Source organism: Microtus oregoni, unplaced genomic scaffold, assembly GCF_018167655.1.
Source record: "Microtus oregoni isolate MIOR12 unplaced genomic scaffold, Mior012 000002F_ref0000024, whole genome shotgun sequence".
NCBI classification, from domain to species: domain Eukaryota; kingdom Metazoa; phylum Chordata; class Mammalia; order Rodentia; family Cricetidae; genus Microtus; species Microtus oregoni.
The window spans coordinates 59,490,001-59,505,390 of NW_024543061.1; the positions used below are offsets into that span (position 1 = coordinate 59,490,001).

A 15,390-nucleotide genomic window follows, 5' to 3' on the forward strand; every position below is an offset into this window, starting at 1 on the left:
AGGTATATAAGTCACATCTAAGAAATAATGTATGCGTTTTTAATATTAAATGATTATAAAAGGAAAAGGTAAACTGAGTTGTCAGATATTAGCATCATAGATATTAACAAACTTTTATTTCAAAATTGGTTTAATATTTAAATTAGCAAGTAAGAAATGAACCATATTGGTGCACACCTTGAATCCCAGCACTTGGGAGGCGGAAGCAAGCAGAGCTCTGTGAGTTCTAGGCCAGCCTGGTTTACAGAGTGAGTTCCAGGACAGGCCCACAGAGAAACCCTGTCTCGAAAATCAAAAAAAGAAATGAACGGTAATTCTGTGCTTTAAAACCCGTTTGCTTTGGCTGTTAACTATGTCAGTCTTTAACAGATTTTCATGAAACATCTACTTCATCAGAAATTAGCTATCTGGAAAGACAGCAAAGGCTTCCATAATTAATTACTCTAATCTAACTAACATATTAGTGAGACCCGATGCTTGCTAGGTATTCAGAGGACAGCTCCATGACTGCAGTAAATCAAATGCTAACACCATTTTCTACCTCCAGCAACATCCGAAGCACAATAACCTAACGTGACTGCCAACGTACTGATGCCGCCACGAGTTCCCTGGCATTCCCTCTTTATCAGCTCCAACATAGATGTGTTCCTTCTTCCATCTCCAGGGGATCCCACACCCTCACACAGACATACATGCAGGCAAAACACCAGTGACCATAAAATAAAAATTCCTAAGGTCAAAATTCAGTATGTTGATAAAACATGGAACCTGGCTCTCTGGTATTAAAATATGGCATTCTAAAAACACTAATCTACTCTTCGTAACATTCACAGAAATCTGGCCTCCATTTACTGAATGAGTCGTTTGGGACTCGGTGACTCATTTTGATCCAAATGTTAAATCTGGCTGCTTTTTCACTGGATAAGGTGACCAACATAAAAGTAGGAAAATTTCCATTAAGAATTATTCCCTCATTCTATGGGCTATCCGCTTGCTCTGTTAATAGTTTTTTTTTTTTTTTTTTTTTTTCGAGACAGGGTTTCTCTGTGGCTTTGGAGCCTGTCCTGGAACTAGCTCTGTAGACCAGGCTGGTCTGGAACTCACAGAGATCCGCCTGCCTCTGCCTCCCGAGTGCTGGGATTAAAGGCGTGCGCCACCATCGCCCGGCTAATAGGTTCTTTTTCTATGCAGAAACTTGACTTCATGCAGACCCTCTAGTGGTATCTGGGGCTTTTCCCTGTGCTGCTGAAGACCTATTCAAACTTCTTACTCAGTCTTCAAAAGTATTCCTTGTGTTTTCTGTCTTTGCTTGGACAGCTTTTGTTTTTGCTTTTTCAAAAGAGAGCCTCACTGAGTAGTCCTGTCCTGGAACTCACCATGTACATCAGGTTGGCCTTGAACTCTCAAGAGATCTGTCTGCCTCTGCCTCTGAGTACTGGGGCTAAAGGAATCAGCCGCCATACCTGGTTTCCCTTGTGTTTCCTTCTAAAAATCTTAGAATTTCAGGGTTTGTTTTAAGGCCTTTGATGCTCATCTCAAACCGACTCTGTACAGGGAGAGGCACGAATCTTATCTCACTCTTCTGCAGGCAGACATCCAGTTCTGTCAACAGCGTTTGTTAAAAGGCCTCTTTTCCCATGGCATGTTTTAGACTTTGTCCAAGATTAGGTGGCCATAGTCTGCTGGTCTACCTCTGGGTCTTCTAGTCTGCTCAACTATGTTTTTATGCCAGGAGGCCTGCCTTGAGCATTCTAGCTCTATAGTATAGTTTGAGATCAGATTTGTGATACCTCCAGCTGCATTACAATTCCTTAGGGTTGTTTTGGTAATGTGGTATTTTATGGTTCTTTATAAGTTCTTAGATTTTTTTCTATGTTAGTGAAATATGACATGGGGGTTTTGATGGTTATTGCACTAATCTGTAGGTTAATTTTGGTCATGTTGTCATTTTCACGATGTTAATACTGCCAGTCCAGGAGCATGGACGTTCTTTCCATCATCTGGCATCTCCTTGGGTTTCGTTTGTCAAAGTCTTGACATTCTCATTGAAAAGGCCTTTCACATCTTCGGTTAGGTATATCTCATGTATACTTAATTCTTCTAAGCTATTATAAATGGGATATTTTTCTTAATTTCTTTTTCTGAGTGTATACTGCTGGTATATGAAGGCAAAGGCGTAAGTCACAAACAATCCCACACCAGTTTGGAATTATGATTAATAGAATGGTTATTTATTTAAAGGGGGAAAAACTTACAGATCACTGTCCCAGACAACAGCCCTCTGCGCAATCAGGAAGGGAGTCTAGTAGCCGGGAGCAGAGCAGGAAGTAAGACAGAGAGGAGAGGGAAGTGGCTGCTTTTTTAAAGGGAGAGAGACCACACCCCAATGGGCTGGTATCTCAGCAGCTATTGACTGAAGGAGTGGAAGGAGCTACCGCAACAGGTATATATGAAGGTTACTTTACCAACTACTTCAAAAAGAGGGCTAATATTGAGAATTTACAAAGAACTCCAGAAGTTAAATACCAAGGAAACAAAACTACCAACCAACATACGGGCTAATAAAATAGATAGTTTTCAAAAGAAATACAAATAACTAATAACTTTTTAAAAGTCTTAAACATCCCTAGTCATCAGGGAAATCTAAATTAAACTACTCAGATTCCACTTCATCCCAATCAACATGACTGCCATCAAGAAGTTGGAGAGGCTGGGTGGTGGTGGTACACGCCTTTAATCCCAGCACTCGGGAGGCAGAGACAGGCGGATCTCTGTGAGTTTGAGGCCAACCTGAACTACAAGAGCTAGTTCCAGGACAGGTTCCAAAGCTACAGATGAAGCCCTGTCTCAAAAAACAAAAAGCAAGCAAGCAAGCAAGCAAGAAAGAAAGAAAGAAAGAAAGAAAAAACAGAGAGGATGAGTGCACTGCTGAACCCTCAGCAAGAAGCTTCTTCGTGTAGAAGACGGGAATTAGCAGAGAGACCTAGAACTGGACAGTGTGCAGAGCGAGATATTTTGGAGCACTCAGCCCTAAATGGGATGTCTTTATCAAGCCCTTACTCTCAAGGCTCAGAGACCTGTGCAGAAGAGGAGGTGGAAAGGTTCGAAAAGCCAGAGGTGGTGGATGACTCCAAGGAAAACAACGTCTTCCAGACACAATAAATAAGGCTGGTGTAACGGCATAAACGAATGCAGACAGATTGTAAAAATATATACAGCTTTAATGGAGAAATAGACTTACAGAACCACCGTTCCCATGGAGACCAGGAATCAACCTACCCCTGGACCCAGCAATACCACTCTTGGGAATATACCCAAGAGATGCCCTATCATATGACAAAAGCATTTGTTCAACTATGTTCATAGCAGTATTATTTGTAATAGCCAGAACCTGGAAACAACCTAGATGTCCTTCAGTGGAAGAATGGATGAAGAAAGTGTGGAATATATACACATTAGAGTACCACTCAGCGGTAAAAAACAATGACTTCTCGAATTTTGCATGCAAATGGATGGAAATAGAAAACACTATCCTGAGTGAGGTAACCCAGACCCAAAAAGATGAATATGGGATGTACTCACTCATAATTGGTTTCTAGTCATAAATAAAGGTCACGGAGTCTATAATTGGTGATCCTAAAGAAGCTAAATAAGAAGGTGAACCCAAAGAAAAACATATAGTTATCCTCCTGGCTATGGGAAGTAGACAAAATTGCCGGGGAAAAAATTGGGATCTTGGGGGTGGGGTGGGATGGGGGTAAGGAGAGATGGGGAGAGAAAAGTGAGAAGGGGAGGATGGGGGGAACTTGGGGAAACAGGATGATTGGGATAAAGGAAGGTTGGATAGGGGAGCAGGGAAGCACAAATCTTAGTTAAGGGAGCCACCTTAGGGTTGGCAAGAGACTAGAACCTAGAGTGGCTCCTAGGAGCCCAAGGCGATGTCCCCAGTTAGTTCCTTGGGCAGCTTAGGATAGGGAACCTGAAATGACCCTATCCTATAGCAATACTGACGAATATCTTGCATATCACCATAGAACCTTCATCTGGTGATGGATGGAGATAGAGACAGAAACCTGCACTGGAGCACTGGACTGAGCTCCCAAGGTCCCAATGAGGAGCAGAAGGAGGGAGAACATGAGAACATGAGCAAGGAAGTCAGGACCACGAGGGGTGCACCCACCCACTGAGACAGTGGGGCTGATCTATTGGGAGTTCACCAAGGCCAGCTGGACTGTGACTGAAAAAGCATGTGATAAAACTGGACTCTCTGAACATGGCGAACAATGAGGGCTGATGAGAAGCCAAGGACAATGGCACGGGGTTTTGATCCTACTTCATGTTCTGGCTTTGTGGGAGACTAGCCAGTTTGGATGTTCACCTTCCTAGACATGGACGGAGGGGGGAGAACCTTGGACTTTCCACAGGGCAGGGAACCCTGACTGCTCTTTGGACTGGAGAGGGAGGGGGAGAGGAGTGGGGGGAGGGGGAGAAGGGTGGGAGGAGGGGGAGGGAAATGGGAGGCTGGGAGGAGGCGGAAACTTTTTTTTTCTTTTTCTCAATAAAAAATTTTTTTAAAAATGAAAGAAATAGACACAATTATTAAGAGACTTTTAAACATGGTAATTTAAAACTCAGAATTGTTTAGCATCTTTCCAAAGTGAGCTTCCAGGGGAGAAGAAATTTGTAGAACGAGAGCTAAAAAGGGCAGCTCCATCATTAGGGAAAAACGTCATCCAGTCAAGAAAGAAAGGACTCCACAAGACACTGGTACCCACCTCCTGCACTCAAACCATGAGACAAACTCTTATCTCACCTCCAACTTGTGACACCCTCGAAGAGCACAGCCAGAGAACTTCAGCTGGGTGACACTCATCTTCGGCTGCATTGACAACTGTCTACCTCAAGTAACTGACTCAAAACCCTTGTAACAAAAATTCTCTCACGTTTTATGCTTCTTAAATAATTAACATTTAGGTATTAATTTTATTGATATATTCATAAATGGCAAAAATGTTAGTTTTGGCTTTAGTAAGGTCACACTGAAGATATGATGTCCTTCCTTTAATCAAGAGTTTGCAATGTCTGTCTACGTACTCAGACATACTAAATTAGTTAAAGAAAGTCTTACATGGTTAACGACTCCACTTTTATCACTATCTTCTAACAAGAACTCTTGCATTATTTACTATAAATTATACTTTTTAAATTAAATAATATTCCTATTATTAAATAATACTTTTTAAATTAAATAATATTCTTATTATTATTACCAAGTGACTCCTGTTGATATTCCATTTATTTCCCTTCCTACACGTAAAATAAGAAGATTTGGCTCTTCCTATGAAACCTATGAAATCTTAACGTATGAGTTCTAACTCTGCCTCTTCTATCTGGTACACAAAAATAGACGATTTTGGTAGAGAGAAATTAAAAGTCAAATGATATTGTTATTTGCTTTCTTTTATAATGTGACTTTCTACTTGGCAACTCAAACTAAAATGTAGTATAATAGCTAGATAATCGGACAGATGAAGTAATTATCCCCAAATAATTATGAGGCAGGAGGAGACGACATAGCAGTTAAGAGCACTTACTCCTCTTCTAGAGATGCTCTTCTGCTACTCATCCTCATCTTTAGAAGATTCTAGAAGTGCATCTTCCCAGGACCACAGGACATCAAAGCATAATTGATTTTCCATGCAGAAATTGAGATGCTTGGCCAACTGGGAGAACTGTCAACTAGTGTTCTCAGGGGGAAAGCCACGTTTCTCTTAAAGATCCCTGCGACTGAAAGGCCCAACCCCTGACATCACAGGTCAGAACCAGATCATCTCGTGCTATCTTTACCACTCTCAATGGCCATTCCAGCCTCACCTCAGGATCTGACCTGGGTCCTCGGTCAACATGGGAAAGTATGAACTCATGTTACAGAAAAAAGCCACGCTATGCTAAACACTCCACGAGGCTGACCGAGTGCACTAATTAGAGAGAACTGGAATGATGCAGGTCCAGAGCCCCCAAACAGTCAGCTGTTTAATGTCCATCTCTGTCTCTGGCCCATCACCCCTGTGACCACCAAGGACACTCCTTTTTGAAATGTACAGACCCATAGATTCCACCAACTCAAAGGCTGAGAACATTATTAAATATCATCTGATGCCTGAATAGAGACTTTCTATAACCCATTCCCCTGATATCTTTACCCATGTACTATGGGGGGGTGGATGTGTGTGTGTGTGTGTGTGTGTGTGTGTGTGTGTGTGGTGGGTGTGTGTGTGGTGGAGATGGAGGGAAGAGAGGACTAAGTGAGTGCATGTGTCTGCAGGAACACATAGAGGCCATGGCTGTTCAGATGCTGTCCATTGTGGGCTTTTTTTTTTTGGTGGAAGTGGTTCTTGGTGTTTTTGAGACAGAATCTCTCATTGACTTGGTACTTTCTGAGCAGGCTAGGCTGGCTAGTCAGTGAACCCTACAGATCTGCCTGTCTTTGCCTTCCCAGCCCTGAATTACAAGCAAATGCCACCTTTTATTTTTTTTTTGAGGGGGGGATTATTTTATTAATATGTTGTGAGGTTTAAAAGCAGGTCCTCAAGCTTGCACAGCAAACACAGAAGCAGAGGCAGCTTCCATCAAGTAGTTTTGTTTTTGTTTGTTTTGAGACAGGGTTTCTCTGTCAGGACAGCCCTGGCTGTCCTGGAGCTAGTTCTTGTAGACCAGACAGGCCTTGAACTCACAGAGATCTGCCTGCCTCTGGTGGGATTAAAGGCATGTGCCACCACCTGCAAATGCCATTTTCACCTATAGGCTTACTGAACTTCCCCCACCCATCACGAAGCACACCGTTCTTGCATCATCTGTCCTCACACTCGCTGCTATCCTTGTCTTCAGTGCCCTTCCCCTCAAGCTTGGGCACAGTTTCCAGTGAACTAAACATGCAGTGTGGCTCTTAGCAACACTCCCAGTACTCTGCTGCTGCTGGACCTTGGGAATTCATACACAACTTTCCGCTGCTTCCTTCTACGGACTCAGCTGACAACACATGATACTCTAAATAGAGACCCGTCAAATGGCTTTAAATAAAGCAGTTCTTACCTTCTACCTGTCCGTGTACTCTTGCCTCTCCTGTCGGATCTGCAGCACCATAGAAACGATCTACACCTCTCAGTGAAACACTGTCGGAGATACTCTGTGGAAGAAGACATCAAAATGAGTTACATACGGATTTCTTAATGGTTTTCTAAAATAGTTCAATTTCCTGTTTAAACAGAAAAATAAGACAGCATGCACTCATAAGAAACATGCCAGTGCCGGGCGGTGGTGGCGCACGCCTTTAATCCCAGCACTCGGGAGGCAGAGGCAGGAGGATCTCTGTGAGTTCGAGACCAGCCTGGTCTACAAGAGCTAGTTCCAGGACAGGCTCCAAAACCACAGAGAAACCCTGTCTCAAAAAAAAAAAAAAACCCAAAAAACAAAAAGCAAAAAATAAATAAATAAAGAAAGAAAGAAAGAAAGATGCCAGTAAAGGAAACTCTCTAAATTTGCTCTCTAGATCAAACCTAACTTTGCTCTGCATCTATGAAGGAAAGCATGAAAGATCAGAAGAACATATTCATAAAAATATTAATTTATTTTCATGTTTCAATGAGCAACTAAGCTCAGAATACTTAACATTACTTCTTATTCTCCAGGTAATGCAAGGGGATGATTTAAGAAAACAGACATTTTAAGACAGCATGAAACACTTAAAATGTACCCAATGGTAGAAGTTTAAAGTCAAAATAAGAAACCTGGCATGCATGGTAAGAGACTTCAGAGTGTGCCACGCTGGTTACACACAGAGCATGGTAGAAGCTCCTCCTATATTTAGGTAAACGAAGCTTAGAAAAATCTAAGAATTGTTGTGTAAAATTTTTACTGCCAGCAAAAATAGCTGAATAAAAACAATAAAAAATCTTTTGTTTGTATAAATAAAATCCAAAAAAATCAGATGTAGAATATGACCCCTTCTCAATCAAAAAGGAACTTCTAAAATATGCAGTAAGCTTTGATAAGAAAGGATATAAAATATTTAAGTGTTTAAAATTTGCTAGGGAATTGTTTTGAATATAGTATAGTGTGTGTGTGTGTGTGTGTGTGTGTGTGTGTGTGTGTGAATATCAGACTTTGTGCTTCTGAATCATCTCAGGACATTTAGAGCAAATGATGAACAAATGTGATTCACTGTTCTTTGGAACGTTCTGGACTCTCATGGGCTGGCTGCTGCTTCCATCCTCTAGGTGGGAGTCTAAATGCCATTCTCAGAAAGCACCCTAGTAAGGCCACCTCCACTCCTCCCTCCTACTTGCTTTATACGAAGCAGTTCGACTGACTTACAATATGTTGTTTGGTCCTCTGTTCTATCGTTACTTGAGCACTGAGCCCTCATTTGCAGTAGTCAGCATCTAACTGCCTCGGACATAACAGTAACTCAGCCACAGAAATGTATTCAGGGGCAAAGCATTCAAGCTCTCATTAGAAAGACCGCATGCACGGAATCACTAGATTCTTCTCTGTTATCTCAACTAATGGTTTATTGAGACTTACCATTTCCAGACTGGAAATGTGTCTGCCCCTTCTACCTTCCCATTTTTTTTTCTTGACACTACTTCTCCACTGCCCTCTAGCAGGAAACTGGCCCCCAATGTCCATCTCATTTTGAAGAGCACTCGGATCTTGCTGCTACACATTTGCAGACACCTGTTACGTCTCACAAGATGTTTATCTCCTCACCACACCTGTGCACCACATGTCTTTATGGCACAACAAAGTCACTGATGTTCAGACAGGTTAATTTCCCCACCCCCCAAATTCTATAAATATTAAATGCCAGGACTATGTATGAACACGTCTTGGCTGTGGTGATTCCAGTACGCAGTCACTACACATCCAAGCCGGCCCCAACTCGTTCTGTGGTGGTGTCATTCAAACTGGCAATCATTGATATTTATGTTACTTCAAGCATGGATCCTACACTGAACTCCATACATTTCACTTCTGAAAATGATTTAAATATATTAAAAAAGAAGTTAAATTAAGACAAATTTAAACGGAATCGCTGTAACCCCACAGTTACGTTCATTCTCTCCCTTCTCCTGACTTACAGTTTCCAGTCTCATTTGCTATCCTTTCAGGGTTCAGAAGGATCCCATGGCACTTGCACATCCCATATCTATCACAGAACCTTGTAGGTCACAGGTTAAAATGATTTTTTAATTTTTAATTAAACTTAACCCAAAGTTGTTCCTTCTGACTTCCACATTATTAAACGAGTCATACAAACTAGCAGAATTGTACTATGAGCTGCACACGGTAGCTAACTGTTATCTATAGGTTAACATGGGAGGAAACACCCTCAAAGGCATAATGTGGATGAGAAAGCAAGCATCTTATGTTTCCTTGTCAGTACCTCAGAATCCCAAGGTGATTCTTCATCTTCATCTTCTCCTAATCCTAACGCAGTCATCATTTCTGTAAAATGTGGTCATACATACATACATTAATGAGAATATTTATCACTGATTTCTTTCTTTTTCTTTTCCTTCTCTCTCTCTCTTTTTTTTTTTTTTTTTTTTTTTTTTTTTTTTTTTTTTTGGTTTTTCAAGACAGGGTTTCTCTGTGTAGCCCAGGCTGTCCATCCTGAAACTCACTTTGTAGACCAGGCTGGTCTTGAACTCACAGAGATCCACCTGCCTCTGCCTCCTGAGTGCTGGGACTAAAGGTGTGTGCCACCACTGCCCAGCTTATCACTGAATTCTAAACAGATGCATATTTACCCACATTCATAAAATTACAGTAAAGATAATAGCAAAAAGAAATTTCAGTGGGTTGAAGCAGTTTCAGAAAGAACTGGTAGCAGCAAAAAAAAAAATGAAAAAGAAAAAGAAAAAAGCAAGAGAAAAACTATTAAGAAGAAACGGATACTATTTCTGGATGCAGAACTAGAGCTTTTTATAGCAGTGTTAAAACATGGAAAGTGTTTTAAGTATTCACCAACTCACCACTTTTATTACTTTTGTGCCAACCACTGGCATAGGCTAAATTGCTATGGTTTGGTTGTTCTTGTGAAGCCCTTTCAACAACATCAGCACCATTTTCTTGCGAAGCACTTTCGACAATCTCAGCACCGTTTTCTTGCGAAGCACTTTCAACAATATCAGTATCATTTTCTTGTGAAGCACTTTCAACAATATCAGTACCATTTTCTTCTCTTCCAATTGCAGGCTCAGTTGCTCCTTCCTGTGGGGAAAACATCCAACATCAGTATTTCAGTGCAATTTACAGGGGCTATTTACCGTTTAGTGAAAACGGCAGATCACAATAAGATAAAGGTCGGTGCCTCAGTCTGAGCTGCACCAAATGAAGTGTGGAGGACTTGGCCCACAGACCTGAAGAGTGCTTTAAGAGCAGCATAAGAGGCTGGAGAGAGGGCTCCGCAGGTGAGAGCACCTGCTGTGTTTCCGAGGGCACAGTTATAACTCCCAACACCACATGGGAGCTCAGAACCATCTATGTAAGTCCAGGTCCAGGGCACCTGATGCTTCTGGCCTGCATCCATCCATACATGCGGCACAACGCTCATATAAATAAATCTTAAAAAAGAATATAAACCAATAATTATATGAAAAGAGAAAGGATCCCTCCCCCTCCAATCCCATCTAATCAAAGGGATTCCTGAGCTTTAAAGATAAAGGAATCTACATACCACTGGGTCAGGTGATGAGCAGGATGGAGAAGAGGCCAGGACTCTGGCCGATGTTCCAGGACCAATTTCAACTGCATCTTCATTTTCACTGTTGGAATTACTATTGTCAAACAGGCTACTATTTTCTAGGTTCTCAATGCCACATTTTGTTTCTATTACAAAAAAAAAAAAAAAAAAAAACCATGAAAATATTTACCTTTAAATGAATGAATAGCACAAGAATAGGCCATCTTCAAATGACTTACGGTTTTTCTTAGACTGTTGAGCAGCTGCCCATAGCTCTGTTAAGTTAATTTTGGGGACATTCTAGAAAAACAAAAATAATTTCAAAAATAACATATAATAAAAATAAAACAATTATAATGTTCACTCTTACTATCTGGTTTACTACAAAGAATATATTTCTGAATCCTTTAGATAGATTTAAATATTAATTCTACCATTTACTAACCTAGAAACCTCTACTGCATAAAGATCACGGGATAGGAATATCACCAAAATTTTAATTTCCTTAAACCTGATTATTACATATTTTTTGATCATCTTTAGTGTATTACTTACATGAAAATAACCTAGAACAAAAATTTATTCACAATTTAGAGTACATCTGAAAATATCATTTAAAAATTTTTTAAATACTTTGAACACACCGCCACGACTTATATTTATATGAATTACTTCTAGAGGAGAAACTATGAAGGCTTATTTTTCTGCAGTTTATGGGCAAACAGTGTGAAGTTATTCTATCCTGTGTGCCAAGAAGCAAAATGCAAATTATTATATATATTTAGCTCTTTCTAAGAGAGAAGGAAAAAAAATAAATATTTTTTATTGAGAGGCAAAGACTGACAGAGCCACACATAGCAACTAAAGAGACAAGGTGACTAAACATGCCAACAATGAAGAAAAAGGCACTGATGGAAGACACTGAAGACATGTGACATGTGTTCTGAAGGAAGAGTTTATGCTAGGAATAAGTCATATTAAAAGAGTAAGGGAGGCTGGGCAGTAATGACACACATCTTTCATCTCAGCACTCAGAGCAATAGCTCTCTGTGAGTTCAAGGCCAGCCTGGTCTACAGAGCACAGAGCAAGTTCCAGGGCAGGCTTCAAAGGTACAACAGAGAAACCCCGTCCCAAAAGGAAACAAAACAAAACACACCACCAACAACAACAAGGTGAGGAAGGAACAGAAAGAGTAGATGAGGGAGGAAAAATATAGAATGAGTTTAAGTGAAGAAGAAAAGAGAAAAACTTGTGTTAATTAGGGTTACTATTGCTGTGATAGAACACCATGACCAAAGCCAGTTGGGGAGGAAAGGGTTTCTTTGGCTTTCCCTTCCCTATCTGTTCATTATGAAGGAAGTCAGGAAAGAAACACAAATAGGGCAGAGACCAGAAGGCAGGAGCTAATGCACTGGCCATGGAGAGGTACTGCTTACTAGCTTGCTCCTCATGGCTTGCTCAGACTGCTTTCTTATAGAACCCAGGGATGGCCCCATCTACAATCGACTGGGCCCTCCCCCATCAATCACTAATTTAAAAAATGCCTTATATCCTGACCTTATGGAGGCATTTTCTCAATTGAGGTTTGCTGTGGGACAATGGTGTGTACCCTGTCAATTGTATTTTAATAAAACGCTGATTGGCCAGTAGCCAGGCAGGAAGTATAGGTGGGGTGACCAGATAGGAAGAGGAGGTGGGGCAACAAGAATTCTGGGAAGAAGGAAGTTTCAGTCTGCAGTCATCACCCCGACAGAGAGGAAGCCAGACACAGAGCATGCAAAATGTGACTGCCTTGCCGAAAAAGGTACCAAGCCACATGGCTAACACAGACAAGAATTATGGGCTAATATAAGTTATAAGAATTAATTAATAAGAAGCATGAGCTACTAGGCCAACCAGTTTATAATTAATGTAGACCTCTGTGTATTTCTTTGGGACTGAACGGCTGCAGGACTGGTGGGACAGAAACCTCAGTCAACAGAGGTTTCCTCCTTTCAGACAACACTGGCCTGTATCAAGTTGACATGAAACTATCCAGCACAACAAAAGCCTAAGATTTGTAAAGAAGTATGAGAGCCTTGATTCATAGTACATCCCCACTAATGATTTGTAATTACATTTTATAGACATTACTATAATGAAAAGATTAATTCTGTGTTATAAAATAATGCTTTATTAGTCAATCATGGTTGTCTAACATCACCTGAGAGATGTAACATCATTACAAGATAAAGTAAATACTACAAAAAACAATGCCCCATTAACGTCCTACTTGGAGAAACAGTGCTAATCAAAGTTCAATGGGTAATATATAGCTTCAAAAGTTATTATTTAATCCAATATGGGTAGGCCTCAAAATAAGCTTAGGATATCTTAATCATCTCATTCATAATCGAAATCCACAGTTTCAGGACGGCAGATACACACTGATGCTTTTTTTCCTTTCCATACTTCTTTAATCTGTTTATGGCTTTTTTGGGTTTTTTTTTTACATGACACATTTCCTCAGTGTAGCTCTTAAGAATTTATATCTAAACATCAAAGAATTTATATCTAAACATCAAAAGGGAACATGAAGGTGAGCATGTTTTTAGTAATTCAATAGACTTTATGTTTTTATATATGACATTTCCTCAATACAATGCACCTGAATTTACACTAAAAGGGAATATAAAGGTAAGCCATATTTCTAGAAATTCAATAGACTTTCTTTGGGGTAGAACATCTACTCCTCAAGCATACAGATAAAAACCGGAGTGAAAAAAGTGAGACAACCCTTTCAACACAGACTGTAATAAACAGATTTAAATTAATGTATTTTTACAATTTCTGGTATTAGGTAATTTATATGCAGATTAAGAATATAAAAAGAGAAAAAGATCACCTAAAATCTATATTTTATCTAGGCAGTGACTGTGCACACCTCTAATCACAGCACTCAGGAAGCAAAGAAAAGAAAACAGTGATAGATCACCACTAAATTTAAGAGCAAACACTCAACAAAACAAAAACATTATTTTCACAAAACTGCATTTTACCTTGGTATCAAAACTGTAGTCATCCTCATCTGATGAAGGCCAGGAATCAGCAGGATCGGGTATGCGAGAAGACCTTAGAACAATACCCAACAAAAATTCTAATCAAGTTCTTAAAAGAAATCTAGGAACAAATCAGTGACATCATCGATGTCTGACGTCACTTTTGACTCCAGAACAGAAGAGAGTATGACAACCCAAAGCATGGACAAACCCTGCCCTCCCTGCTCAGACACTCAGTGGGAATAAGGAACGGCGGCCTTGTACTCAGCCTGGAAACCTTCACACCAGGCCTGATGGCACAGGCCTACAATCACAAAGTGCAGCAGACTGCCACAAGCTGAAGGCCAGTCTGATTTACATGGAGAGCTGCAGGCTGAGGAGGGCTATGCGGTAAGACCTAGGACCCGAGAGCGTCCAGGACCTTAAAACAGTACAGGGAATCCCAAGAAATACTTAAAGGGTTTGAAAATTAATTTAAGTTACTTAAGTACAAACTAATAGTGTTGGCAATATATATTCTAGAGATTAAAACACTAAAAACTATAAAAATCCAATTTTTTTTCCCAAATAGGTCATGTCTTGCTTAATTAAGTACACAGAAACCATCAATCCATTGAAAACCATCATAGGTACTGACATATTGTACCTCTTACTTCCTTATGAAGAACCTACATATCTTTATTCCTACAGGTGTCCTCTCCCAGGTCCCTTTTCTGCAAGGCTCAATGGCAATTTTCAACCTTTAAACCTTTGCCTTGCGAAGGCACAGATCCTGAGACAAGGAAGGGCTCAAATGCAGCAAGCAGCAACTCTGTCTTCCTACGAATAACATCGCCGTCACCTGCCACCAACCCGGAAAGAGCTCATGACTGACTGTGCTTCTGGTTAAATCTGCGGTGGCCCACCCATAAGGACATCAATGAGCGGGGAAGAGGCACAGAGGAGGGGACACATGCACTTCCAGTCTGCTGGTACTGAGGGGCCCTGTACTACCTTCTGTGAGCGGGGGTGACGGCAGATGTGGAGCCACATTCCTGCCTGCTGAAGGATGGGCTACCCAGGAGCTCAAACTAGATCTAAGAATTTTCAGCAGAAACCTTCTACGTTTCCTTGAGATTCTGAAATTCTAGAGGTTTTCACTTTGTCTAAAGAGTGTCAGGAATACTTAGCTGACAAAAAGAAAATGGGAAAAAAGAATTTATTTTATTTGAGAAAAATTAGTTATGAGAACTAAATACAAGTTAAAAACAGTTAAAGAAATAAGAGATGAACTAGGAGATGATGCAGTAGTTAAAAGCATTCAATTATGCAAGTGTAAGGACCAGAACTGGGGTCCCCAGAAATCCACATAAATGCCAGAGGGGCATGGCAGCCCATCTGTAACTACAGCCTCAGAAAGTAGAAACAGGATCCCCAAAGCAACTCGGCTTGCAGGACCAGACATAATGGCAAGTTCAGGTTTAAATCTGATACCCCGCTTCAATGAATACAGTTGAAGACCAATCAAGGACAATTCCCATTATCAACCTCAAGCCTTCTCAATATATCCCACTCCTAAAATCATGTCTCTGTCTCTGTCTCTCTATCTCTCTGTCTCTCTATCT

General features: G+C 40.6%; 1 protein-coding gene across 2 annotated transcripts in view; it reads right to left on the bottom strand.

Moving 5' to 3' along the window:
- Positions 1-15,390, bottom strand: part of Ankrd30a (ankyrin repeat domain 30A) — a 71,194-nt gene that overhangs the window by 40,495 nt on the left and 15,309 nt on the right. The window contains exons 7-13 of one of the 2 annotated variants that reach the window (XM_041642243.1): positions 13,787-13,859; positions 10,987-11,047; positions 10,742-10,893; positions 10,038-10,275; positions 9,446-9,507; positions 7,093-7,186; positions 1-17 (exon numbers count right to left, since the gene is read on the bottom strand). The exon at positions 1-17 is cut by the window's left edge and continues 82 nt beyond it. In XM_041642243.1, the coding sequence (XP_041498177.1) occupies positions 1-17; positions 7,093-7,186; positions 9,446-9,507; positions 10,038-10,275; positions 10,742-10,893; positions 10,987-11,047; positions 13,787-13,859 (697 nt within the window). The remainder of the gene's footprint in view (positions 18-7,092; positions 7,187-9,445; positions 9,508-10,037; positions 10,276-10,741; positions 10,894-10,986; positions 11,048-13,786; positions 13,860-15,390) is intronic. The other variant, XM_041642252.1, reaches the window with a different exon arrangement.